Source organism: Ornithodoros turicata, chromosome 1, assembly GCF_037126465.1.
Source record: "Ornithodoros turicata isolate Travis chromosome 1, ASM3712646v1, whole genome shotgun sequence".
In the NCBI taxonomy this organism is placed as follows: Eukaryota; Metazoa; Arthropoda; class Arachnida; order Ixodida; family Argasidae; genus Ornithodoros; species Ornithodoros turicata.
Window position 1 is genome coordinate 31,239,775 of NC_088201.1, and position 26,455 is coordinate 31,266,229.

General features: G+C 42.4%; 2 protein-coding genes across 3 annotated transcripts in view; one reads left to right on the forward strand and one right to left on the reverse strand.

Moving 5' to 3' along the window:
• Positions 1–258: 258 nt before the first annotated feature.
• On the reverse strand, positions 259–24,250 carry LOC135377869 (SUMO-activating enzyme subunit 2-like). Its single transcript, XM_064610588.1, has 18 exons — positions 23,861–24,250; positions 23,665–23,748; positions 23,442–23,577; positions 22,156–22,256; positions 18,382–18,503; positions 15,609–15,676; positions 15,380–15,504; positions 15,224–15,323; positions 12,351–12,502; positions 12,183–12,276; positions 11,197–11,309; positions 8,510–8,611; positions 8,372–8,425; positions 8,239–8,296; positions 7,428–7,466; positions 7,100–7,205; positions 5,170–5,291; positions 259–629 (listed from the first exon to the last, which is right to left on the reverse strand). Exons 1-18 carry the CDS (start codon positions 24,095–24,097, stop codon positions 523–525), a joined length of 1,920 nt encoding a protein of 639 aa, XP_064466658.1. The 5' UTR covers positions 24,098–24,250; the 3' UTR covers positions 259–522.
• LOC135377868 (trafficking protein particle complex subunit 8-like) overlaps positions 24,189–26,455 on the forward strand; it is a 30,714-nt gene continuing 28,447 nt past the window's right edge. For both annotated transcript variants that reach the window (XM_064610586.1, XM_064610587.1), the window contains exons 1-2: positions 24,189–24,387; positions 24,459–24,624. In XM_064610586.1, coding sequence (XP_064466656.1) covers positions 24,477–24,624 — 148 coding nt within the window. In that variant the 5' untranslated portion in view covers positions 24,189–24,387; positions 24,459–24,476. The remainder of the gene's footprint in view (positions 24,388–24,458; positions 24,625–26,455) is intronic.

A 26,455-nucleotide genomic window follows, 5' to 3' on the forward strand; every position in this document is an offset into this window, starting at 1 on the left:
ATATGTCAGCCATGGTCTACTGAGGAAGTTGGATACGGGATCGATGCAAAGTGAAGGGTAACGAAGGTACTGTTTTGACCATAACGTGACAAGAATAAGGTTTCAAAGAAGCAAACTAGCCCCTTATTTGTACGCCACTTCATGCTTTTTTGCCTCTTCATTCCTTACAATGCACCTTTGTGCTACACCATGAAAAGACCCACTGAGGCATTGGAGATAGTTGCCCTAATGTTTGGAATTTAAAAAATACTACAGGTATATCTCGACCTTTTTATTACATGAGTTATAAATAACATCACAACTGGAAACAATTGGCTACAGAATCAATTAGCTTAACACTTAGCACAGCAGTAATCGTACCGCATCAATTATATTTGTGGCAATACCAACATTACATCGTAGCAATCAATGCTATTGTAGCGAAGCCTAGGTTCAGTAATCAAGCATACAATTTCACACTAAGAGTTGGATCAGTAGTACAGTTTACGTGAAGTTGTGCACCTAATCGTGGTCTATATTGTGTCAATCCACAACAATGCAGGCACGTTTCCAATGGACACCATTACGGTTGTCATCTTCTAGTGGCCGCTTGCGGCTTTCGCCAGGCTCCACCAGGACCAAGTCGTCATCTGTCAGGGTCAAATGGTAAATGATATAGATGGCAATACTCCCGCGTAACGCATCCAACAAGTGCAGTGTTATAGCAACAAAGCATTCAATATCGTACCAATGTGCACCTGTTGACAGATACAGCTGAGTGCACAAAGAGCAAAAATGAGGGCAAAGCTCTAGAAAGTTACAGATCTCTAACACAGCGTGACTTTTTTTCTCCCTAACATTAAAACTGCGTTGAAGACGCTGAAAAACAACCCGAAACGACGCTTTAAAAGCAAGTGAGTCTTAAAAAGCCGTGCCTCTGCTTCTCTTCTCGCCTTTTGTTCTGGTGTTCCTGTGAAATACCGTACCTTGTTATGAAGTCATGTCCCTCCCAGGCAACTGCAGGAGCGACGGCAGACGTTTTGTCGAGAAACTGAAACTCTCCCTCTTGTGAGGAGCGGCACTGTTTCGTGGAGCTCATGGTCTATACATTCCTTTAAAGTAAATTTGCGTAACTGTAATTTAAATTGACGTAACTGTGCGAACTATCAAACGTATTCATCGCCTGGGACCCAAGCGGTCCAGCTCCCGACCAGTAATCTTTAGGATCTACGACTTTAAAGAAAAAGTTCTAATCCTACGCAGCTGTAATAAACGAAAAGGCACGAACATTTCCGTCAGCGAAGATTTTTCGAAGAAGGTTTAGCATGTGCGGAAGCTCTTGTGGAACAGCTGTTCAACTGAAAGGAGCAATGGTACAAAAGCCCGTCTTGTTTATGACAAATTACATTTACATGACAAGGTTTATTGCTGGGATTTTCCATCTAACTGTCGCCAGGAACTTCGATCGGCCACAGGAAGCGCGCCTATGGCTACTGATAGTTGTTTAGATACCGGCATATCTTCTTCTCATAAGAGTCCCTGATGTAACGTGTTCACATTTACCACTGTTCTATGCAAATGTACGTAGTTTACACTCAAGTGATGAGCGTGATCACTAATTTGCCCACATCAATTACTGTGATGCCGACATTATAGCACTTACATAGACTTGGTTGTCGCCTGAAATGACGGATACTGAAGTTTTCAACAATAGCTCTTTGATGTATCATGTTTTTCCACAGGATAGAGAGCAACGTATCGGTGGTGGTGTGCTTTTGGCTGCCAAAACATGTTTTAGACCTACTATTGTTAATCTGTCAATCAGAAATCTTGAGATGGTGTGGACCTCCATTCATGGAGTTCATAATAACTTCTTATTTGGTCTGTGCTATCGCCCGCCCGACTCTCTGCCAACCTTTGTTTCTTCACTACGTGATGCTCTCTGTGAATTATGTTCCAAATATCCTTCATCCGTTGTCTACTTGATTGGTGATTTTAATTTTCCTGTCACTGTTTGGGATGCTTTACCTTTTTCTTACCCACGTAACAGTGTTTGCAAGGATTTTCTTACCATTGTTTCAACGTTGAATCTGACCCAATTAATTGTGTTGCCTTCCAGAATTTGCTTCACCCGCTCCAGCACATTGAACCTATTCTTTACAACACACTCTGATACCATTCATTCCGTTGATTTGTTTCCTGGTATCAGTGACCATGCCAGTGTGGTATCTTCAACTGAAATCTGTTTTACCAGGGAGCCTGCTTCGACTAAAACTATCATGTGTTACGCAAAAGCGAACTTTCAGGCCATCAACAATTTTCTTTCGGGTTTTCTGTGAAGGCTTCCTCTCTGGTTTCGCCTTGAAGTCACTGAATGAGAACCGGCTATGAAGTTAATCGTTTGATTGAACTCTATATTCCCAGAATTTCTATTCCAACTTACAAATGTACGCCATGGTTTAATAGAGATCTTAAACGCCTTAGGAACAAGAAGAAGCGTCTGTTTCGCAGGGCTCGTGGCAGCCATAACCCCCGACAGTTAGGCCAAATATCATACTGCTGCAAGTACATAGAGACAATCTGCTCTCTCTGCAAAAACAAATTTTCTGAGCCCGACATTACCATCTCTTCTTTGCATTACTCCTTAGATTTTTTTGGAATTCCATTAGGCCCTCAGAGAAACATGCTGTAAATCTTGTCGTTGACGGTCACACAGTGCCCCGCAATATTTGCGACTCTGTCCTAAATACTGAATTTTCCAAATCGTTCACTGTATGTCAATCGATCCCCGACTCCTCTGTTGTCAGCACCTACGCTGTCACCTTCCCAACGGACCCTATCATCCTTGACCCTGTCGGAATCTTTTCTCTCATTGAAAACCTCAAAGTGCCCTCTGGCTGTGGCACGGATAACATTACGTCTAAGTTCCTCAAAAGTACAAAGGACATAACTTGTTTATTGTTGTATAGAATATTTTTACAGAGCCCTGAGTGCTGTAGGATCCCGGATGACAGGAGGATGGCGAGGGTGGTTCCTGTTTGCAAATCAGGCGACGCTCAACCCCAGATAACCACAGACCAATTTCTCTAACCTCTGTCCCTTGCAAGCTTCTTGAACACATTATCTATTTTAATGTCATCCACTTTATTGAGTCCAGTTCTTCTTCTCTGATTCACATCATGGTTTTCATCAAGGATTCTAATGTGAAACACGGTTGGCTCGCTTTACTCATGATTTATTTTCCTCTGTCCATGAGAGGTCTCACATTGACGTCATATTCATCGATTTTCATAAAGCTTTTGACACTGTCCCGCACCATCTTCTTCTTCTCATGTTATCTTCCCTTAAAATCGATCCCAGCATCGTAGCTTGGATTCACAACTTCCTGGATAATAGAATTCAGTTTGTCTGCGCCAATAACACCTGTTCGTCTGTTACACCTGTCACATCAGGGGTTCAGCGAGGGTCCGTCCTTGGTCCCCTTCTATTTCTTATGTATACCAATGATCTACCCCTCTCCATAACCTCACGTATAAATCTTTTTGCTGATGACTGCGAAATATATTGTGTAATCGCTTCTCCATCTCATGTCTCAGCCTTACAGAAAGATTTAGATGCTCTTAGATGCTCCTGGTGTCAAACTTGGCTCGTGTCACTGAATACTAATAAATGTAAATATATGTTGATCAGTCGTAATAACAGCTCCACTAATTCCTACTTCCCTGGTAGTATTAAACTGGATAGTGTAAATACTTACAAGTATTTAGGTGTGCATATTACGAACAACCTCTCCTGGAACATTTGATTGATTTGATTGATATTGATTCCATAGTAACCAGAGCTAATTATTCCAAAGCCCCTTCTGACCTCAAACGCCCGCTGTGTATTTCATTAGTCCGCCCAAAACTTGAACATGCTTCGTCTATATGGGACCCTCACCATGATCATCTGACTTCCAAATTAGAGGCGCTACAAAATCGAGCTGCCCGCTTCATCTTCTCAGACTATTCCCGCCTTTCTAGCGTAACTCCCCTCAAAGAGCGGGTCTCAGTCCCACTTCTTTCTGCTCATCGTGTCATCGCTCGTCTTTCTTTACTTCATAAATTTTACTATCATAACACTCTTCCTAGATAATCTCTATTTTCACCTCCTGATCACATATCCAATTACCTAGACCACTCTGAGAAACTACTGTAAATGTATCTTTATTCCCGATGTATAAATGTTCACGAATTTCGCGACAGCTAAAAAATCGCGAAAAATTGTACTCGTGAACACAGCTTGACGTTTATCCCACGAAAGGAAACAGCCCTAGAATGGAGAAATTAAATACTTGCTAGTAACTGCGCAAATGACTCAATGCGCGATTCGCGAAAATTAATACATCATGAATAAAAATACGTTTACAGTATTCCTTCCACTTAGCAGTACAAATTATTATGCTAACTCCTTCGTCCCTAAGACAGCTAAGGACTGGAACAACCGGCCCGCCTCCACCGTCGGGGTTCGTGATCTTACGAAGTTTCGGAAGTGACTCGAAGCATTATATTTATAGTTGATGCATTATGTACCACTCCCCTCTGTTATTCTGTACAACCTGAAGGTAAATAAATAAATAACGAAAGAAAGTCATGAGGTAGTCACACAACCGTTGACGCGGAACAGCGTGCGTATATTGTGGGACAAGAAGGCTTAAATGCTGGCAATTAATGATCATACTGCTTGAAGCAAATCACCAATGAAGCGGCAGGATGGCTTTGTCAAACATTCTAGTTCCTGCAATGACAAAGCAGTGGCGAGATATACAGAGGAACTGACAGCAGCGTGGGAGGGAGTAAGTATTGAGCAGGTTGATACAACTCCACCACACGGCACGAACAAACACAACACAAATTCATGAGACCAGCAGCAGCTATCCCAACTATCAATGAAATGCTAAAGGAACATAGGAATAAGGTGAAAAGGAGCAACGTAAAAGGTTTCCATTCGGTGCACCACCTGGAGGGTTGCGGATGCAAATCAAGGTTTGATTTGAGATACCCATATCAGACAGGTTGTATTACCCACTAACGCAGTGGTTCCCAAACTTTGCCACCCAGTGGCCCATAAACATATAGACGACCATGTCGTGATTTTTGGAAATGGTGTTGTGCGGCTTGCAAGCTAACTTGATTGAATAAAGAAAATTACCGTCTTCCATGAGGCAATTCTGTGGCTCTCCAGATGCTTGCTGCTGTGAAGCTTCTTGCTCAGGCTCTGGCTGAGAAACATCTCCAACAATTTCAAACTCTTTGCCATCCTCTAAACTGTCCCTGCAACATCAGCATAGAAATTTTATCTGTTACTCCAAGTGTATTACAATCACCTATGTGAACCCTTCCTTGAGCAAGGCGACAAAAGAAAGGGACACAGACAACGATGACGCAACTTTCAACCGTTTACTGACACTGAAAAGGAACGAACACACATTCTAACCGACACTCCCCCCACATGACATTCTGTCACAGATTACACTTGATGTCAAACACCGATATCACCTGAACCAACAACCTTTCTCACTTCTTCTTGCTTCTTAGTAAGCACGGCAGTGGGGGCACTAACACAATCCCTACCTTGTTCTACAATGAGTTGCGTTTCCACAATCTGCCTGATATACACATCCTTTGACTTATCTTATAACTTTATTTCAGTCTCTTCAAAATTCAGCTTGCAACCGCAACCCATTACACATGCTCTCGTAAACGTTCATTTATGCATCGGCCCGTCTCACCTATGTAGCACTTCCCGCATCCCAGAGGAATGGAATAGACCCCACCCCCACTAAGCATGGGACCTGTTTATTCCAATGCTGTACCGTACAAACGCCTTCCCTCCTTCCACCATTCACAAGGGCGGGGGGGGATCCCAATTTCCTCTTGACAGACACTACCACCTTTATGCCATTCTTTGCTGCTATTTTCTTTAACCTGTGGGTGGCAGTATGGATATAGGGTAAAGTGACCGTCGGCTGACTTGTGCTGGTACATTCCCCTTCTTCTGGGGTCCTCTTATTCCTCAGCAGCCTCCTGACTACCCCCCTGACAAAATCCGGAGGATAACCCGCTCTCGTTAACCTTAGTATCTGATCTTCAATGCTCTTCTCAACCTGGTGCGAACACGACTTCGCCACCGCGTTGCTCAACAGAGTCGACAGCACCCCCAATTTTACAGTCTTGGAATGACTAGACCTGAACGGGAGAACTGCCTTCTGCATCTTCTGCCCGTAACACCAACATAACTGGGTCCCCCTTTCCCTGGGAATAGCTGATAGCTTCAAGTCAAGATAGTGGAGCATTCCTTCACGCTGCCTTTCTACAGTGAACTTCAACTTGAAGGGATTGCTTCCAAACACTTTGACTAACTCATCCCACCTTACACCTTCCTTCCCCACAATCAAGAAATATCAACAAACCTGTAAATGCGTAACACCTGAGACACCTCCCCCATCAACTGACATTCTAACCATTTGTCTCCTACCTCCATGTACACATTACTTAAAGCTGGGGCGACCAACGAGCTTATACACACTCCCTTCCCCTGCCTCAATGATCTGCCCTGAAATTCGAGAGAGGTAGACATTATATAGGTGGCAAGCAACCTTACGAATAGATCCGGTGAGCACCCAGTTTCCGAGGAAAACTTCACCTGGCTCACTCTTCCGATGGACTTATCAACCATGTCCAACAAAAGATATCAAACAGCAATTTCAAACTTGCAAACACAGTAAGCTTACAAAGACATCCAACGAAGATAGTGTATGCTCTTCATTTACAGAGCACTAGTACGGAACCTCTAATTACACTGAAGAAACCAGAAACCCTACTTATGACAGTATGCTGTTGAGTACAATAGGGGAGAGATTGAGCTAAAACAAATAACTTATTGAAGACTTATGGACAATAATGGTACAAGTTGTATTAGGATTGCATTATTCTTATACCATTATTGCCCGTCTGTCTTCAATTCACAACAATAGCGGATACTGACGGAATGTAGAGGTCTAAATTGTGCGATTATATAGCAAATATACTGGCCCTGGTCTAAAGAGTTGTGAAATCTATGTCATACATAAACTGCTTACTTGTGTACAATGTTTATCACAAGCTGGAAGTTCTGCAGGAAATCGTCACATCTCAGTCTGGTCCCATGTGTTACTCTCAAGTCAGCAAGGCGTTTCTCCCTGTTACCTATTTACAGGGCATGCACCAAAGTGAATATAGTGAAGTAAACCTGCGGTGACAATGTGTCGAAACCTCCAACCATGAACTACTAATACGTATAGTGAAATTTCTTAGCGGCCCGACCAACCTCACTATAGTGATGTCCTACAGTAACCAGCTACTCGTTTCGCAACAAATGTTTTACACTACAATGTACAAAGATCCTCATAAATATTCACACACACTCACCTTCTGTTTCACCCTCTTCGCTTGATATGAGAATTGTTCCTACATAAGGACATAAAAACATTTAATTCACTCAGAAGTTTAACAAAATTCAGTTAAAACAATATCAGCATACAGGAAGGTGCTGAATACAAAACTGTTAATTACAGCTCCAAGTTTTTGGTTACATCCAAATGATAAAAACACCGGAAATTTTTTTATCGTTATTTAACATTTCTTCCAACAAACTGAACTTTCCAAGACTGAAGGAACATTTAAACATGCTTAAAGGTGTCCTCGTTTGGAGGTGTGCTAAAAAGAACCTAGATGGATACTTTACAGAATCCTTGAGAAAAACAGATTTAACAATATCTCATCTTAGTCAGCGTCATGCATGTATTCAATCAGCTGAAGCTGGAATAAAGTCCATGTGATGTCACTCTCATTGTAGAATGAACCAAACTCAAGGAAGCTATGGACTTATTCGTAATTTATTTCAAGTGAGAAACTGTTGCTGACAAAGAGTACAGAAGAACATTCTTTTGTGCCTGCATCTATTCTGCGTTCCTTCTCAGCAAAGCTGTTATAAGCTGTTTGTCTGCCCTCTTGTGTGGCCTCAAACTCAAGGAAATGATGCCCTTTTAAGGCATCTGCATCTTGCTCATTGTGCCTTGTTCTACTGGAAATGGAATATTAGATATCCCCCAGTATCCCCCAAAACAGCCGATTAAAATGTGAATGCGATTAAAATATAAAATATTCCCCAAAACACAGAAGCCTCATTATGATAATCTGCTCTGCAACAACATAATATACATGCTGGAAGGAATCTCACCCTTGCCATCATCAACTTCAACATCTGGGGCCCACATATGAAGATGCTCCTTCAGAATCTACTCAACACAAACATTTTAGGTCATGAAACCACTTATCCACAATTTCCCCCAAGTGCAAGTTCCATCTCTCACCTTGTCTTCAAGCACTTGTAATGTGACATGCCTTGTATTAAGGTTTACAAAAATCTAGGAATATACAAAAAGACATCTGTATTCAAGATACAAGACTGATGAAAAAGCTCAATTCACTGAGCACAACTAATGTCTTACCTCAGCTTTAGAAGAGCAAGCATAACACTTAGGACTGGGTTTGTCCAAATCGGTAGGCACAATCATTTTCTTCCTCAGATTTGGTTGTCTATTCAGATATACCTGCCAAATACCATACCATGCCATGACAGACTGCCAGTATATGTATGCCAACGTAAGCACTCCTTCTTAGTATACAGGCTGTTTTATTTCTGTATGCTACAGGCAGCTCTATCTAAGCAACTATACCCATTTACACCCACACAAGCCAATTCCTGCCATGAACAGACACCATAGAAAAACCTTTGCACAAAAATCTTTCTACAATTATTTACTAGTATACTGCATTTATGTTCTCTCCTCCGCCCCATTGTGCACAAATATACCAAAGTATCCACATTCTACCACCACCGAATATCTATTGCACTTAAGACTAAATTAAATGGCAGAGTGCTATATCTAATACCTCATTTTATTGCATACCGCATTGCGATCGAGGGTGTTTGAAATAGAGCACTTTCCCAATAGTATGTTGCAGTCTTTTCCAAAAGGTCACTATGCTATGTCTATCCATTACTGCACTACAGAACAGCAAGCTCTTCTAACGCATATGAAAACCGGATTCGTATATCTACTGCCGACTGTCATGTGGTTCCGGTCTTGTGTTCTGTCATATCCTCCTGGGAATGCACCTCAATAAGAGAAATGATGACGGATGTTGTCTTTCTCTATACCCGTGAAGCCTGCTGTAAACCTTGCATTATGCCAAAGGTGGGAAGTATTTGAAGTAACAAGTACTTAAGTACCACTTTCAGTATATTTCTGAGTACTTGTACTTTACTTTAAGTCCATTCAAAACTATGTACTCCATACAGTACTTAAAGTACTCTTCTTGAGTACTTTCCCACTAAGTACTCAAGTACCTGATTGGGACTGTTCTCTCTTGACTTGGGTCTACCTTTGTGAAATTATGCAGAGCTGCTTGTTATACTGTGCTCTGGGCAGATAGATCAGTGATGATATAATACTTTGCACACAGCACAGCTGATCACCAGTATGCAAGTTATGACATGCAAATTATGACATTTATAATATTAAAACCCCCGAGACTAGGGAAGTACGAAACAGACACACATGGAAAACGTCTGACATGACATTTAGTTCTGTTCATATTCACAAGCAGGCAGTTAATTAGCAGGGCTTAACAACTAGCAGTTGTCATAAATGCTTATCAAAATTTTGCTAAAACATCAAAGGCATAAATACTTTCTTACTTTTTGCAACTACCAAACAGCGAAGTGCTAAGTGATACAAGCTAAATTTTCAATGTAACTGATGAGTGCTCTTAAGTACTTTGCTTGGTAATCTGTATTTACTGCAATGTACATTTGCAATGTTGTGCATTGTACTGTACTTAATGGAGCACAGAAAGCAGTCTCAAATATTTTCTGTTTCTGACACATTATGAAATGAGGTGACTTGACTTGGTAATTAACACGAAAAATTTCTTCATACACGTTCCCACTTGACTCTGCAGGGTGAAACAAGGAGGAGGAGGAGGAGGAGGAAAAACCACACTGGTGACCGTAGTGAAAAACACCTATCCCATGAGTGAATGCGGTCCAATCGCGGTCAACGCTTTCTGCTTCCTCCCCCATTTCTCTCCCAGTTCTCCCTGTGTAGCAGACGACGTTTCTATACACCAAACCGCAAGCTACACTGTAATGACGTCAAGGTGACCCTGGAGGCTAGTTCCGGGCATTGCCATCGTGGCACACTCTCGCGATTTTTAAAATCTAATTCTGCGATATTTATGCACATGTCAAGTAAATCAGTTCGTATGGTGCATTTTAATAGACAGACTAAGTGCTTAGTTTAAAAACAGGATAGTGACTGAAGTGCTTTGCTATGTTTTCTATGAGTTATGTGCTTTGCTATATGTAAGTGCCATACTTTTTTCAGGGTGTCTACCAAACTGTACCCTTCAAATTCCCTGTCTTTCGAGGTTTTCACTGACTATTTCAAGCTAATTTCATGACCAAAACAAAAAGGAATTTGCTGTATGCTCCTACATTTTGATACAGACTACTTATAAAATGAATAATTGAATGATACAGATCATTTATTGAATTCAACCAAAACGGAATACAAATACATGTCTACTGTTTAAGAGAACCTATTTTTTACTGCAGTAGGGAGAGCTAGTAGTTTGCCTCATTTATGACCCATGTCTCTTTTTGTTAAAGGTCACTTATTAGTGAGGCTGCCCTACTTTTCTGCCTCTCAGCTTGTCGTATTTGTGAACTGTTACTCTCGGCAACGTTGCTGCGGTGTGGACGCTCAACAGCACTGATCGCGATTCGCTGCATATAATCATGGCACTTGTCCACAATTTTCCCTAACTTAAGCTGCCTTCTGGCTACTTCCCGACAATCCCCTGACTTATCCAGCCGCATCAAGATTCCCTGACTAATCCCAGTTTTCCAGGCATTTAGTACTTTACTTCAAATAGAATTACGAGATACTCTGCCCATCACTGCATTATGCTACATAAATGTCACTCAGCTGAACTAAACCAAACAAAAATAATGCTTAGGGAGACAAGAATGCCCCCCTTTTTTAACCCATTTGACCTTACTCTAGAGCACATCACCTTCACATAAGGATATGTAGACGTGTTATTAAGTCAAAGCATGACATTTGCTTACTGCACTGCAGCTCTCCTTTTTTCCCTGCAGAACTTTAAAAGCCTGGAGGACAATGATCCCAGCAATAATCGCATTGGTCGTGGCAATAGCTGGAATGATGTTCCCCGCCATAGCTGCAGAAAAAGATTGTACATATAGTATATGTAGTTCTAAGGTTAAATTAGCTGAAATCCCAAGATCAGCCATTACAAGATCACAGTCTGTTACCAGTTCAAGCTGGTTAAACATTTAACTCTCATTCCAGAGCCATACTCGTCTTTAGTATTTGTACGAATATTGTGGATGATGAATCCTACTTGTCCAGACCAGTGCTGCTTCACTTTGCTTGCCAGAGGCGATAAAGGTTTTGTTAACCAATTTCAGGTTGATCATTTTGGCACCAGAGAACATATAAGCGAAGAAAAATTATTCCTTCTTGCAGTTGAAATGTATTTAGTCGTTTTTAATAAAAGCAAACTGGACTAAAATTTGTACAAAAAATGTTTGGACATTTGGTGAATTTCTGCTGGGAGTAGCATGGGGAGGAAAAAGGTTAAGCTTCATGTGATCTTTGATGACAGACAGCTGCGTCATTCAAGATCCAATCATGTGGCTCAACCTCCTTGGATTGTGTACACATTTTTTTATTTATCTGCTGAAACAGCAGAGAAATGAAGCTGTACAGTCTTTTGCCAAATTTGGCACGATTCTCATGCTAGGGAGTGCTAAATATCCGGGATGCTTGACATTGGGTTGTTAGCGAAATGATGGATATTGACTGAATCAACAATGTCTGAGTGAGGCCCGAATTGTGTAACTGAAAAATCTGGCAAATCAAAGAAATTACTTCTAGTGTGTGTGTGTGTGCTGTGGTTGACATATGTCATGCACAGCTCACACGTTGCCTTATCCTGTCACAAAATATCGAGCAAAACTGGAGATTTGGGTAGAAGCGGTTGCCCACATCACACTGTCATGTAACACATGCATTTGGTTAGTTCACTTACACTTGACATCAAATCTGCTTTTCTGAGGAATTCCAAAACAATGTGCTCTCAAGTTGGAACATGCTGTAACAAAGTCCAAACAATCTTTTGTATCCTGAAAATAAAAGACCACCTTGAACATAACTTCTCTATTTGTTTGTTTGACATGAACACGGAACTGTCACGTGCCTTGTCCCAAACCAGATGATCTCCAGGAGCAAGCGCTTCCGTGCGTGCCTTGAGGCTTTTCAGGGATTCACTGAAGACACTGCCACATTCAGCAATGCTCCATAACCTTTGATCGCTGGTTCCAGCTACACTGTTGTTGCTGCTGCTGGGAACTACATAGAAGTGATGATGATGATGATGACTATTGGGAGTTTAGTGGCGCAACAACAACAAAGATCATAAGACTACATAGAAGTATTCATAGTCATCAAGTCATGGATTTGTAGCTTGAAGGGATCAAGATAGTTTGCTCTAAGCTTTACCGGACTAATGTGAACCTGTACTGAATCTAACCTCGCATACAACTTTTACTGTAGAGTAAGTATAATACAAACATAAAAAGTCATGTCCTCCTAATTCTGGAAATGACAGCAAGGACTTTCACAACAGGAACCATGCCACTGTTTAGAACTTGTGAAAGGTTGTCACTTGCTCGAGCTGCTCATGTGTCAGGTTGTATGCGTTTGAGAACCAGTATGTACAACTGAAGTGGCATGCAAAGCAGTGTTGAGGATTTAAAGAGTCACATCGGATTCAAATCAAATCCATGTTTTTCTGAACACCACAAATCAAATCCAAATCAAGTCCGGATTAAAACTTGAGGCGACAAATCAAATCAATTTAAATCCGGATTTGTTTTTGATGTGCTAAATCAAATCCAGTTTTAAATCCGGATTTATCAAATCCGTCAACGAATCCGGGGGCTAAAGTTCCCGAAATACTGTAAACGTATTTTTATTCACGATGTGTTAATTTTCGGGAATTTCGCGACCGGTAAAAAATCGCGAAAAATTGTACTCGCCAACACACCTTGACGATTGTCCCGCGAAAGGAAACAGCACTGGAATCGCGAAATTAAATACTCGCGAATAACTTCGCAAATGACTGAATGCGTGATTCGCGAAAATTAATACATCGCGAATAAAAATACGTTTACAGTAACTGTAGCATGCAGCTGACCATGTTTACAAGGTACAATTACTGCATGCATTCGCTGGATAAGACACGTGACATGGTATAAACACCTATAAATGTCACCTGCAGCGGAGAGTATGAACAGCGAACATAGCGATGCGAAAGTTGAAACTGACATTTTATTTTCACGTGGATATCGGAGTAACATATTTGTCAAATATGCCTACTCGGCACATATGATACAAGCCGCCTATCGGGAATTATGTTACGTTAAATGTGATGGCTGCGTGCTGCACACTGCAGTTGTGTTATAACAAACTCAATAGTACATCTGCCCAGCACGCGTAAGCAGTCTTATTCTCTCAGGTTCTTGTTTAGAAAGACCAGCTGCTCCAATGTAGCTGGATGCAGCCTGTTTCTTTTCGCGGTCTTGATCAGGCTGGCTGCAGAGAACACTTGTTCAACTGCTACAGAACTTGCAGGTATTGCAAATACATGTTTCGCTACTTCCGAAAGCAGCGGGTAGCGGGCCGCTATGGACATCCAATAGCCGAGAGGGGAAACATCATCATCTACTGTACACTCGCTTAAATAGAGGACTATTTCATCGTTCGTTCTTGCAGTACGAGTTCTGCGGTGGCATCAAGTTGACCATAAGCAAGCCACTATGAAAAAAGGCGACCAACATTCACATTCCTGTTCCTGGACACAATGACCTCATACAACTGGTTCTCATGTGCACATTTCGGTACTTATTTTAGCAATCTCTGGGACACCATAATGCGACTTCAGTCGCAGTTCAGAACCAACAAAACAGACAAAATGCGTGCATGGTAGTCCTTTTCTCGAACGTACTCTGCCTGAGCTCAGCGGACCAATGGTGCACTTTCTCCAATGCGTTCCATTCCTAAGAAATCATAGAAAGCTGTGATACCGTTGTGAATTAGACGTCAAACTGCCCATGTGATTATGTGTGAGAGTATTGCACGATGCACCCTTAGTGCTCAGAAGGAAAGATGTCTATGGGCCTCAGAGGTGGCCTGTCTGACAGACAGACCACCTCTTAAGCTTGAAGCAGTCTACAGACAGTGTCCGTAGACTGCTTCACGCAATCAAAAAATCACTGAATTTCTTTTTGAACGAAACGGAACTTTCGGCGGGACATTGGGAACTGAGATGGTGGGATGCAACATCAAATTTCTCAGCAGTCAAAATCCAACCATTTCCCTTAAGGAGCTTGACCAAACACACATCCAATTCCGTTGGAAAAAACGTGATTCAATCCAAATCCAAATTATCTGTCAAAAATGTGATTCAATCCGAATCCAAATCCTCGCCATATTTTCCCCGTAAATCATATCCCAAATCAAATCCACGAGCCCTTTGATGGATTTCAATCAAATCCCCGGATTTAAATCCACAACACTGATGCACAGCCACATCATTGCAGCAGAGTCAATGAACACATTCTTAAATATGCTGTACAGAAACAAGCAAGCAAGCAAAAAAAACAAAAAAAAAAAACTTCTACCGGCAGCTGCCAATATGCTACACAAATAGGTCAGCTGTCTGTGCAGCTCGCCAGTTTCCCTCTTTCTTCTATTGCCCACGGAGTGACCTCATTGGTAGCCCCAAAATAAGGCGGCAACATTTGGCAACACCACATGGTTTCTCTCCCCTGCGTACGTTACAAACAGCAAACGTTCCTTTACTGGAGTAGAAGACAGGGTCTCAATAAGTCAACATAGCATACAGAACTGTGCGTCACCATGAACTTGCATGAAATTTCAGTTTTGCACAAGCCTTTTATGCAACATGCAAGTCACTGGACAGACATTATTATACACAAGAGAGAGCAGCAATATGTACTAACTCTGAAGCACACACAGAGATGATCACAAAATGATCAGAGCGCTTACTTGCATCTGGAAGAATGCCCCATTTAAGAGAGGTGGGTGGGGTGCGCTTCTTCCACAGCCTATCCATACGAAGCAGGTAAGAGATGTCATCGCTGAACAGCTGCACAGAGTATGGGCGTAAGTGTAATATGCTCGCCAATAGTCATGCAATATCACCTTGTTGAACAACTTTTCAGGGTCATATCCACAGCTCACTGCCCACGTTCTTGTTGAAACAGTAACACGACGCAGAGACCCTATGTCATCAGATTCTTGCACCAGCTTGTCAGAGTTCACTTCGCCTAAATACAGAACATTTGTTACGATACTAGTTAGAATGCTCCAGAAAAGCAGTTGTACTTAAATTATCTTGAGAGGACCCTAGCAACATCTGTACATGCCTTACCAATTAGCTCTGGGTCAGTGGAATCCGGTGACACATCATCATCTGCATCTCCTTCACCAAATAGCTGACTGCAAAACATGACATTCGGGCAATGTAGTTTCCCCACCAAATGTCAAACATACAAAAAGTAAAAACACAAAATGTCATACAACATTCTACATATAACACATCCATATTACAAAAACACAGGGGGAGATTTTTTTTTTTTAATTGGGTGTTAGCACCGCGAAGCAACTGTGGCTATGAGCGACGTACAGATGTGGACAGAGGGAGAGAGGACAGCAGGAAGGAGTGGGGGACAGGGGGTTAGTATGCGTCCTGGGCCGACTTCAGGGGGAACTGTGCCGACATTCGTCTGGAAAGTCTTCCGAAAACCCAGGGAAAACCTCAGACAGCACAGCCGGCGGTAGGATTCGAACCCACCACCTCCCAGTCTTCAGCACGACCTTGGTTACCACCAACGAGCGGACGCCTTAGCCCACTCGGCCATGCCGCTGGTACAGGGGGAGTTGGAAATGACATCTTCCTCATATAAGGTAGACAAATTGAGATAACAGGTTTGACATTATTCCTGTAAATGCTCCCCACATCTCTACTCCAGCAGAAAATTAAATCGATAGGCTACTGCTCAGTAACCAAAGTAAGCATACAAGGCAACTTCCCTGTGTAAAGCATTTTCGATAAAGAATGGCAATATTTATCACAGTGTGGTGTGTAGTTACAACACATGGAATTAAAACAGAAATTGTCTTACACCATAGGTAAAACAAACACATGCAATTACTTTGCTTACTAAGCACATACAGTAAAACAAACAAACCCTTTTCCATTGTCGAGTTCACCCAGCAGGTTACCCGCACTTATTCTATCTTTCTGGTCATGGATCCTGCTACATATAAATTGCAGTTTGTACTCTTGTTGTGTCACTTGCTTGTTTTTGCAAAAACTATGCACCGGAATGACGTAAGCACGTGATGATATGGACTAATAGTCCTCCATTGCGTGGAATTAGCTACGTGACCCGGTCGAGTCCGACTCTCGGAAACATGCTTGTCGGCCCGGGTCCGGCCCGGGTCCGGCCCGGAGCACACATCCAATAACAAGCCCGGCCCAGCCCGCGGGCCGGGTCGGGGCATGACCGGGTCAGGGGCCCGTGCAGGGCTCTATTTCACACTAGAAAGATAACGTTATTTGTGCACAGCTCATAAATAATGCCTTTTTCTACGCAGCCAGAGAGAAGGGACGACAGACTTCACGCAACAACTGCATCATTGTAACCACAATAACATGATTTGAGTTGCCATATACAATCCATATATATATATATATATATATATATATAGATACTCATTGAACGATGCGACAGCACCAGAGGACACGTGTTTCGCCGTGTTTGCGGCTCGTCGGCCCTGGGTAGCTGCGCATCGTTCGGGATTGGCAAACCAGGGGTCACTCAGCGAGCGATATACACCTGGGAGGGTGACTGAGCACTCCTCAATGCCACAGTGCAAGCCAATGAATTATAAAGAGGGGGGAAAAGCCATTAAAAAAATAAGTAAATGATGACAGACGTGTTTGAAATTCAAACTTACAGATTAAAATGGCTTCTATGGCTGCACGTAGAGAAACAGATACTCATTGAACGATGCGACAGCACCAGAGGACACGTGTTTCGCCGTGTTTGCGGCTCGTCGGCCCTGGGTAGCTGCGCATCGTTCGGGATTGGCAAACCAGGGGTCACTCAGCGAGCGATATACACCTGGGAGGGTGACTGAGCACTCCTCAATGCCACAGTGCAAGCCAGTGAATTATAAAGAGGGGGGAAAAGCCATTAAAAAAATAAGTAAATGATGCTAGACGTGTTTGAAATTCAAACTTACAGATTAAAATGGCTTCTATGGCTGCACATAGAGAAACAAATACTCATTGAACGATGCGACAGCACCAGAGGACACGTGTTTCGCCGTGTTTGCGGCTCATCGGCCCTGGGTAGCTGCGCATCGTTCGGGATTGGCAAACCTGTAATAACCTGTATAAACCTGTAACAAATCTGTAAGTTTGAATTTCAAACACGTCTAGCATAATTTACTTATTTTTTTAATGGCTTTTCCCCCCTCTTTATAATTCACTGGCTTGCACTGTGGCATTGAGGAGTGCTCAGTCACCCTCCCAGGTGTATATCGCTCGCTGAGTGACCCCTGGTTTGCCAATCCCGAACGATGCGCAGCTACCCAGGGCCGACGAGCCGCAAACACGGCGAAACACGTGTCCTCTGGTGCTGTCGCATCGTTCAATGAGTATCTGTTTCTCTACGTGCAGCCATAGAAGCCATTTTAATCTGTAAGTTTGAATTTCAAACACGTCTAGCATCATTTACTTATTTTTTAAATGGCTATCCCCCCTCTTTATATATATATATATATATATTGAGAACCATATCAATTGAAATCCTGGATATGCCATAGAATTTGATTTGGATGGTGTTTCCCCAGTTCACTTTTCCTCATATGAATACCCACAGGTTTGCATAATATTGATCTCATATCATAACGTGTACATAGCCTTGTATTCTTATGGTCATTTATTCAAATTATCGTGGGATCAAAGGTCTGATGTTGACTGTTCATTATGAAAGCTATTAAACAATTACTCTGAAATTCCCAAGTTAAAACTACATGGAAATATTGTCTGCACATTAAAAAAGAAAACAAGAACACAGAACACTTGCACACTCTTGGTACTACGAATTACAATAAATGAGGCAACTACTTACTTAAATAAGTGTTTTGCCCATACAATACAGTGAATGGGCTCTGAGGGCGTGTTTCGTATTGTACATCCTGGATAGGTTTTCACTGCAGGCTTAGGCTGGCACTCATAGCATTCAGTAACATTCTGTAATTGGAATATGCTTAAAAGTAGCACATCATATACAGTAATAAGCCAACTACAGGGAAATGGAAGTGCACAAAAACAAATTAGCATATAACGAAATGCTACTAGTAATTCTTAAATTTCACGATGATTGACCTATACTTTATTGCTTATGACTGTATCGCTAATAGCTAAGGTAAAGCATGACACGACGCTGGTGTAAGACAAAAGCTATCGTAACACAGAGCAGTGCCATATGAATCTACTGGATTACTCTTGTCTCATTTAAGTGATCATTGAAGCCTCCACATAATTTAGCTGGCCCACCCTCTGGATGCACGTCTGCTTCCATGCGCCACCAGGTTTCCACCAAGGGACAAAAGAGCAGAACCCCCCCCCCAGTGAAACTTTTGTCCAGCATTGTACACTATGGATGTACATTGATAAGAAACTTTGGCATGACAGTAACCTACAAATACAATCAAACCACCGTTTCCCAGCACCAGGTATGGAAATGTGCGGAAAAACGTTTGTTGCAATTCTAGTGAGAACATGTGCATGCTTATAACAACTAGAATTTACCCTGGAGGACACACAAATTCTTGAAACTACATATGTACGACCCTTTTCCATGAGGAAAGCCTGAGCTTGGGCGAACTAAAAGATGGACGACACTTCTCGTTCGCCTAAGCTCAGGCTGTTCCCGTTATGAAGTTTTCTATCCACCAGCTTTCCTACTTCTATGCTATTTATCTATAACCCTTCTCTTTAGTTACACTATGCTGCAAGATTCTATGTTACTACCTTGGTTATGGATTATTGCATGAACTAGGGATTGTCTAGGGACTGACATGCACTACGGACCGATAAGGGAGATGCTAGCTAACTGGACGTGAGTGAACATAGTTAAAAAACATTAGATACGGTTAAGAGCGAAACTGGTATCTTAAGTGTTCCACACCTACACTCACTCCAGGAACATTGCATGGAGTTGAGAAAAAGGAAACCTCACCAGGTTTATCTTATTTGTTTTTCCACAAGTAAATGTGTCTGTTTAGTGATGTTCTATTTGCTATACTTGTATCTATATAAATGTGCACTCTTAGAAATGAACTTCACCGCAGATCACGCTCCAAGCCAATCATCATCTCTAATGATATCGTTATCTGCCCTGATTTGCTGAAAACGGGAGGCGTACGCCTTTTTTGTGACAATTATGAACAGCATAAGTGTCACAGAAAAGGCGTACGCCACCTGTTTTCAACAAATCAGGGCACATAACAATATCATTCGAGAAGATGGTTGGCTAGGAGCGTGCTATGCGGTGAAGTTCATTTTTAAGAGTGTGGGTGACAATTTGTTGAATGACCGCATAAACAGCTAGCCTGAGGGTTCGATGAACGTAATAGGAGTAACAAAAGTGAAAGAGTGCAGACAAGTTGGTGCATACTGAGGGCTGGAACCACAGACAGAGAAGAACAAAAAGAAATTTATCTGACACAGTAACTCTTTATTACGAACCGAACACTTATAGTATCCCCAAAAACTTGCAAAGTTGGGAGAGAGGTATGAGCGAGGGTTTACTCACACAATTACCCCTCGTGGCAATCTCCCAAGATTCCAACAAGTGTTATCCTGTTCCTTTCTGTACGCAAAACAGAAGTATCACTGAAAATAGGCTGACAGCCACTACATTCCCGAAGGTAGCCCGCAAGATCACTGGAAATGTGACTCTTCTCGTTGCTAAGCAGAGACACATTTCCAGTGAACTTGTGGGACACCTTCAGGAGTGTAATGGCTGTCAGCCTACTTTAAGTGATACTTCTGTTTTGCGTACAGAAAGGAACAAATGGAAACGGTTGTTAGAGTCTTGGGAGATTGCCACAAGGGGTAACTCCAGCCCTCATAACAGGAGTAGGCAAGCTAACCGGTGTTATCATCATCTGAAAGATCATTTCACCTTGCCCTCACTAATACAGTCAACCCTCGTTTATCTGGCACTTACTGTTTCCAGTGAAAATGAGTGGATGGCGAAGAATCTCAATATAAAATAAATGAAAAAAAAAAAAAAAAGCTCAAGATCAGACAAGCCATCAGCTGTCAACAAATCCTGCATTTATTTAGGAGAACACAGGAAACTGTCCATAACTTATTGCATAAAATTCACCTCTTGCAAACTTACTGATGGCATTAGCCCAAGAAGATATGACATCATGACCTAATAAAGTTGTTGTTGTTAGCCTGAGAAACACTATACTTTGGGGAAAAAAATGCCAGAGCCTTTCCCTGTGTACTTTGTGCATTCTCAAGAGTCACAACACTGGATTCTTCACTGTCATCGATTTCACAATGGTCATCAGCAGAAGCGACAATGTTAATGACATCCCCATCCCTAATAGACCTCTACCGAAGAAACGTCACCGTGATGCAATCATGACGTTGGTAGACATAGTGAAACCGAAACAGCGCAGGCAGAGAACACCGCCGTTTCACAAAGCCATATTCCTTCACGAAGGTCACGGGTGGCTTCTTTGTATTAGTGGTACACACAAATGAGGTCAAGTTTTTAGTCGCTTTCGTGTCTTCATTCACGTTCCCAGTCCACCGCGGAAAGAAAAGACTTCATCCCAAGGGTTGCCTTGTCTGAAAGTCAATGTCGTAATCCTGTGCGGAATGTGGTTTGTTATTACGACTTAGTTGGCGCTTGCTTTGAGACACCACGTACACTCCGAGAGAAACTCGTGCCCTTCAGGCTCCAGAAGATGGAGAAGCCCGGTAGCCATCATTAGGAAGGGCTACTGGTAGAATGGAGCAGAACAAGGCCATGCAACTAATAATATGTAAAGAATTACAAGAAAATCTTACAATATGAGAAGCCACATTTAAACGTGGCTTTCTTGTGACTTATTGATTTTTTGCTATAGTAGTTCCACTCTACCAAGTTGGTGGCGCTGTTGTACCATCTGACGTCATTTGTTTGTAAACAGGGATAGGTCTATTGCACATGCAGATGTCATCATGCCTGTCAATGCTGACATACTTCAGTACTGTGGTGTCGTCCACAGCCGTCGAACTCGGTTTCTGCATTAGAAAATGCAGTTCTGCGAACAAATAATTTTGATCATGCAGTGGGTCAGCTGCAGTGCCTTGGAAGGAACAGTGCTGGACAAAAGTTTACGGAACACGCTCCGGTGCATTCCTTCCTCAGAGTGAGACGCTAGCAGCGAATGGAACCGTACTGACTTACGGACATGTGCCTAGGTAACCCAGTCACATTTGAAAGTCCGTACGGTACCATTCGCTGCTAGCGTGTCACTCTAAGGAAAGCACGTGCCGGAGCATGTTCCGTAAACTTTTGTCCAGCACTGTACAAGGTAATGTATAGTACATGGGCAGTATGGGAAAGGTGAAAATTTCTCAACGTTGTCGCCCCTGCTTGATGAATTGTAGGTTGCAAATTGTTTCTGACTCAAGACCAGACAACGGAAGTCAGTTGTTGGGTATTTCCTTTGTGGTTCTTCGAAATTTTTATCCTGATCTGGCAAATTGTATGCACTGAAACCTGCCCCAATGTTTCGTGTCCAGATAGCATAGGATCCAAGTAAGTCAGGATAAAAGAGGTCGACTGTGTTATAAAGAAGTTTGACTGTATGCTTAATGTGATATTTCATACCTTAATAATTGGAGTAACTTGGCCCAGGTACCCAGCTGTGCCACTCTCAATGAGAGTGACATTTGCAGCCAAGCACATGCGATTTACATGGCTGCGAGCACCTAGAGAAACATTTTATAACGGTGATAAGAGGTCAGGGTGCTAGGTGGGGTCCAAAGCCTTGCAGTGGTCATGTTCAAAAGTGACGCAAATGTATACAGGGTGTTTCACTTAAAGTGATAAAAAATTCTAACTAGCGACATACTCGCCGGAGGATTGTGGGACTTTCGGCAATTACCTTCTGGAAACTTTTGCCACCATTAAGGAAGGCTTTGGACAATTTTTAATTGAGGGGAATTTATTTTTTCAATTGAACTTTGAAAATTGCCAAGCGAACCTCCCTTTTTTTTGGACAGAAATATGAAGTCCTCCACGGATAACCACAGACCCAACAAAAACTATGCACAGTATCGCGACAAAAATAGTCGGAAAAAATTAGTGAAAATTACGCTTTAGCCCCGCCTGCTTGATTTTCGCAAAGAAACGCTCGCGACATGTGCGTCAAGAGGAGGATGTGACCCCGCTTCTTGTTTTACCTTTCTTTCCCCCGCTTTGACCTTGATGCTGGTGATTACCGTCTTACACACAAAAACAAAATAACCATCTTATCACAAGGCGGGCAAAACAAATGAAGGCAGGGACACTTCCTCCTCTAGACGGACATGTCGCGCGCGCTTCTTTGTAAAAACCAAGCAGGTGAGGCTAAAGCGTAATTTTCACTAATTTTTTCCCACTATTTCTGTTGCGATACTGTGCATAGTTTTTGTTGGGCCTGTGATTATCCGTGGAGGACTTCATGTTTGTGTAAAAAAAAAAGTGAGGTTCGCTTGGCAATTTGCAAAGTTCACTCGAAGAAAATAAATTTCCCGCAATTGAAAACTGCCCAAACCTTTCCTCCATGGTGGCAAAAGTTTCCAGAGGGTAATTGCCGAAAGTCCCACAATCCTCCTGCGAGTACATCGCCAGTTAGAATTTTTTATCATGTTAGGTGAAACACCCTGTATACTATACACATACAGATGTAATTGAGAACTGCTCCGAGGAGAACTACAATAACATTGACAATGCTTAAGTTACAAAATGCCTATGGTATTGAAACAGTTAAAACAACGTGAACTAATGAAAAATATTTTCAAGTAAATCAAAGCACGCTATTTCTTTACAATAGAGGCCAATGTATCCAATGGAGCAATGACAACTGTGCATGTGTTTGTTTCCAGACAGATACGTGACGTTCAAATGTGTACCTCTATTGTCGAGTGCGTTCATCACGATGGAAAACCTTTTGAAGAACTCTAGTCCATACTCTGGCTTGATGACGCTGTCATGATAGGCTTTAATCTTAGCATCGGGATTTATCATCTCGGCACTTTCTTTCGCTACCTAATATGAAGGTAATAACATCAAGCCAAACGGTTGCAAATGAACATATCAAAATGAACATGAACTTAAGATGTCAAAAGCATTTACCAAAGATTTCGATTTTCCCACATGAACTTTTCGGAATAGGAACTGTCTGTTCAAGTTGCTCACGTCTATGGTGTCTAGGTCGATCTGTAAAATAAAAATATCTATGTTAGCTTTTGCCTGCCACTGACTACAGATGCTACCAACTAAGTTACATGAAAGTTCTATAGATCAGTGTGTAACAGGTGAACTCTTTTACCACTTCAATATCGTGAAAGCCTGCAAGAACCAAGTTCTTCAGCAACTCGCAGCCGATTCCACCAGCGCCTACGACTAAAATTTTGCTGTTCCTCACACAGCTCACAAGCGCTTTGCCCGCCATATTGCAAACTTCGCGCGAAACATTGACCGGTGATCTTTTCACAAGGAAGTCTCCCCCGTATCCAATGCTTACGGCAGTAGTTAGTTCATTAAATCTTTTTAATCCATGAAACATTACGTAACGGATAAGGGCAACCTTCAAGCCAGAGACATTTTTCCGATGTGACTGCTAAGGAACTCAATTTCCGCAAAGTGATGCTGATGATGGGGCAGCGGGCAGCGGCAGGTGGAGGGGGGCGCATGTGCTGGCGTCTGGCGTGATGTGACGGTGATATTGGTGATATGTCGCGAAGTTGGAGGTGTCTCCTAGCGACCACTGTTCTTATGAGAATGTCGCTGTTGGTTACTCGGTGATTATGCACGATAATTAAACGACTATCAGAGTCACAGTTTGCAGCCAATGCGGTAATAGTAATATGATATAATGAGAGTGATTTATATGAGACGTGTTCCCGTGTTCTGTTATTTAATTGCAGTGATTCGTGACGGTGGGTATGGCAAAGCAGAGCGCCCAAGAGTTCATTCAAGGAGTTTTCTCGCCTATGGTCGCCGTCTTGTGCAGTTCTGAGGCGGAAGACCTTTGTAAAAAGAACAATCTGTCGTTCGTTGAGCTACTACAGCCATTCTGTCAGTCTGTAGAAGGTTCGTGGTCACTTCATTTGCTGCGTACTTATCATACTGTTTTCGTGGTTGTGGTACGTTATACAATTATTTTGCAAGATTTGTTTATAGTCTACTATGTAAATTGTATATTTTGACACTTTGATGTATTTTGAGAGTTTTGTTTCACCTCTTAATTGGATCTTGCTGCAATGGGTAACACGGACGGCGGACATGTACACCCCATGGATTTGTGATGCAGCGCAGATTTTATCCTGTCAAAACCGGCATGCCGAAGGAGGAGGTTCTATAGTTAGGAGTTAGCGTACGTTCCCGTACCCGTATCAGTACCCGTATCAGTACCCGTATTAGTCTGATGCATACAGAAGTCTGTTCGAACCATGATCCCATTCGCCTGAACAGGTGTCCAGCAAAGACTCGCCTTTCCAGTGGCGTATATAGGGAAACCTGCGCCCCTGTCCAGGCACATATCAAGGACAGAGTTGGTCAGGTTGCTAATTATTTTAATGAGAGCCACAGAACTACAACACATGCAGATAACTCACTAAAGTCACAGGTTAGCCTTCCTGACTTGTGCCCCTGCAAATTTGTCGATAATGTCATTGAAGTTAATTTTTTCTGCTTCTTTTCTTTCAACACTTGGGAGAGCAAGATCGCAAAGTCTGCCCTAACCCTTTGATGCTCTCAAATACAAAAGCATTAATTTTAGTTTGCTAAATGAATGCTCGCAGCTGGCAATCGAAACCTCAATCATTAGCATTATCTGGACATCAATGCGAAGGTTCGGGAAGATGTTCTCATCTCCATAGTGCACAGTGAATTCAAGAAGCTCTTCGGGTCTCAATATTTTGGTTTGGCTGCCTTGAGAGCAACGTTCTGCTATCCAAAATTTCTTCGTACTGCTCCTGGCCATCAACATCGGAGCTGTAACGTTCGCCGAATTCAATATGTCCTGTCCTGTCCTGTATGAGCCTGTCTTTCGGCTCCGTAGCACAGGTGACCAACGTCAAGTAGAAATCGAGACAGGGCATCCGTTTCATGTAAACGAGTAAACCTATCGTCAATCTCTCTCTGAACGCGGTCAACTGTTAGCTTCATCATCCTTTCCGTTACTAAATCAGCTGTTAGTGAATCATCTCTCGATTTCTCATCAGACATCCGCTTCTTTGACCTCTGACATCGTTCCACTTGTATATTCCACTATTGACTAACTGAATCAGTTCTCTTTCCTCGTGAAAGTAGTCCCAGCAGGACCTGCGCAGCATCGCAGAAGTTCATCTTAGGATCTTGCAACCTCTTTTAGATGCGGTCAATGCGTATGAGCAGTTTATTCCAAAACACCAACAATATCAGAAAGTCGTAACTGAACATGCGCTTGTGCAGCTCCAATGCATCACTTTTTGTTTCACTGGTCTGCCGCCTCCCCCGGGTCACTGCCGCCTCCCCCGGGAAGTCCCACTGAGAGACTGACACCAACCTTTGGGGCTCAGCAACCCCAAAAATGCATCTTGCAATTTGTAAAATATGTATCCGCCCACCATACTCATTATCACAGTAGAAGGTGAGGCGAAGAAACACAGAGGATGACCCAACACATAGCCTGAATTTTGCCCAAAGCAATCATATCAATGAAACGAAAAGGTACCAGCAGCTGCCAGTGAGGTGTAACGGTAGGATCTTCGGAACGCATATTCGTTGGGAGCGGGTTCAACTCCCGCTGCTCCATTTCATTGACCATATTCATATATTGCGCGCATTTCGGGTCAAACACCGAGGATTCAATGAATTTTGTTCCTTTGCACTCAGTTTTCAAAGGCGTAATGCCTTCAGTTGTGCACTTGTTCACTGTTGA